This window comes from Benincasa hispida, chromosome 5, assembly GCF_027475165.1.
Source record: "Benincasa hispida cultivar pf3 chromosome 5, pf3_genome.v1.1, whole genome shotgun sequence".
Lineage (NCBI taxonomy): Eukaryota > Viridiplantae > Streptophyta > Magnoliopsida > Cucurbitales > Cucurbitaceae > Benincasa > Benincasa hispida.
In genome coordinates this window covers 35,972,606-35,974,791 of record NC_143482.1, presented here as the reverse complement: position 1 = coordinate 35,974,791, position 2,186 = coordinate 35,972,606, and the positions used below count along the sequence as shown (strand labels likewise).

The following is a 2,186-nucleotide window of genomic DNA, read 5'->3' as shown; positions in this document are numbered from 1 at the left end:
GATCTATATTTACTCAGTGTCAAGTATATCACTTCACTCAATATGCTTAACTGACAAACTTAAAGTATATCAATATTACAAGATATTTTGGACTTTTACCTTTTTAAATCTACAAAAGAAGGAAAAAGAAAGTACAGACACGCTTGCTAATTTCGATTTGTTTTCCAACTACGCATGAAAACTACCATTTGAAACTACTTGAGGATAAGTTACATTCAAGATTTAATTTTCTTTTTCTTTCTTTGGGAATTACTTAAAATTAATGTTTTTTACTCATCTTTAATGATTAACAATCATAAATAAACTATTCTAATTTATTATTTTATTGGGAAAATAAAATATATATGAACTATCACACAAGCAATTGTTAATTTTTATCTCCATATAAAGGAATAAATTATTAAAGCTTATTAGAGAATAAAGATATATGATGGTGTCTTGCAATATATAGCAAAATATGCATGTACAGGTTGGAGCTTAACTTTTGTTACAATTAACTTTGAATAGTCATATTCATTAGGTGGGAAGTTTGAACCAACACTTTTTCTACCAATCATTTCTTCTCTGACAACTGATATATGCTCTCTTCCACTATTCCCTTTTACCTATAAATAGTTCTACATGCTATAAATTGAGACCATCACGACTTACATAATGAAGTCAACTCCATTTCACGATAGATAATTTATAATCTTGTACAAATTTATTTTATCTGGTTGATTTCGAATCCAATGGCTACTCATCGATTTTCAACCTCTACATTTCCTCTAATACTTAGTACTTTTATGTTGACGAGCTTTGATTTTTTTATCATGACAGTGAGCGCAAGACATCCCTTGGAGACACCATTACCTAAGGTAGAAGGAGTGCTTTCAAAGCCAAAAATACCCAATTTGCCAAAGTCTGAGCTTCCTTCACTACCGAAGGTTGAGTTACCTTCATTCTCTCGCCTTCTACTGGAAAAGCCTAATATTCCTGAACTCCCAAAGATGTCTGAATTGCCAAAAGTACCTAATCTTGATTTCTCCAAATTTCATAAAGTTCCAGAAATGCCTAAATTTGGTTTTCCCAATCTATCTAAAGTTTCAAATCTCCCAAAAATTGAGCTCCCAAAATTACAACCGAAAGTGATTAAACCTAAGGTTCCTAAATTACCAGAATTACCAAATATGTCTAAACCAAAACTTCCTAAGTTTACTAAATTGAAATCCAATATCCAAAAACCAATTCTGCCTTAAAGGAATTAGTCTTTCTTTTCCTTTATCCCACCCCACACAACCACATCGAGCATATTTGATATACTATAGTGGAGTTAAACATACATTTATATATGATATCTATCGTCTTTTATTTTCAATTTTAATAATTATAATTTCTAGTAAGTGTATGAGATATTGATATATGTTGTTTCTATTCTCGTCTTTGTGTTTTTATGGTTATAGGATGTTGTCTTTTAGACATAAAACATCATATTATGAATGAATATTTATTTTACCATTTATGTTCACACTGCTAAATCTAACCAACATAGATTAATTTCTTCATCACTATGTCTGATAAATTCAGCTAAAAGATTAAACTCAAGCCATTTAAAAGGATATATGTAATCGATTAGTTATCATAATATATATGTCGGACTCTTATTACAATTATTTTATTCTTTAATTATCTTTGGGAAGAAATTGTTTCCTCTATTCAAGGATTAATGATATTTTTAAATATGATTTTAAACAAGGATTAAAATATTGATATCACTTGGTCATATTGTCATACTAGTCAAAATAAAACTAAGTTTACTTTTCTAGCATGTGGAATAAGTGATACTATGTCGAATTTCAAGAGAATCAATGTAATAAAATAGGGAGTGTTTTGAGTGTGAGAATAATTCAAAAAAATAAATTAAAGAAAAATATAGAAAAAGAATCAAATTTTACTAAGGGGTTCCTAATTTAAGGTGGTCTCGCCGAATTACAATTCTGATATCGAACTTACCTAATAAAATCAATTATTAGTACAGAATACTTAGTGTACTAATTCAGAAAACCATGAATAAGTTTAACAAAGCTATACTACATCAATTTATAATAACAAAGCTAGCATTACAACTAATTCTTGCACAGGATAATGTTCCATATTAACTTTGTAACAAATTAGAAGAAGGATGGAAATACTACGATAATACTAAT

At 28.8% G+C, this 2,186-nt stretch overlaps 1 protein-coding gene across 1 annotated transcript; it reads left to right on the top strand.

Annotated features, from left to right (window-relative positions):
• Nucleotides 1-665: 665 nt before the first annotated feature.
• LOC150036077 (uncharacterized) lies at nt 666-1,495 on the top strand. The gene has a single exon (XM_090314174.1). It carries the CDS (start codon nt 732-734, stop codon nt 1,236-1,238), a length of 507 nt encoding a protein of 168 aa, XP_090170300.1. The 5' UTR covers nt 666-731; the 3' UTR covers nt 1,239-1,495.
• Nucleotides 1,496-2,186: the final 691 nt, after the last annotated feature.

Coding starts and splice junctions, on each gene's coding strand:
- LOC150036077 (XM_090314174.1), top strand. CDS start 732: ATGGCTACTCATCGATTTTCAACCTCTACATTTCCTCTAATACTTAGT.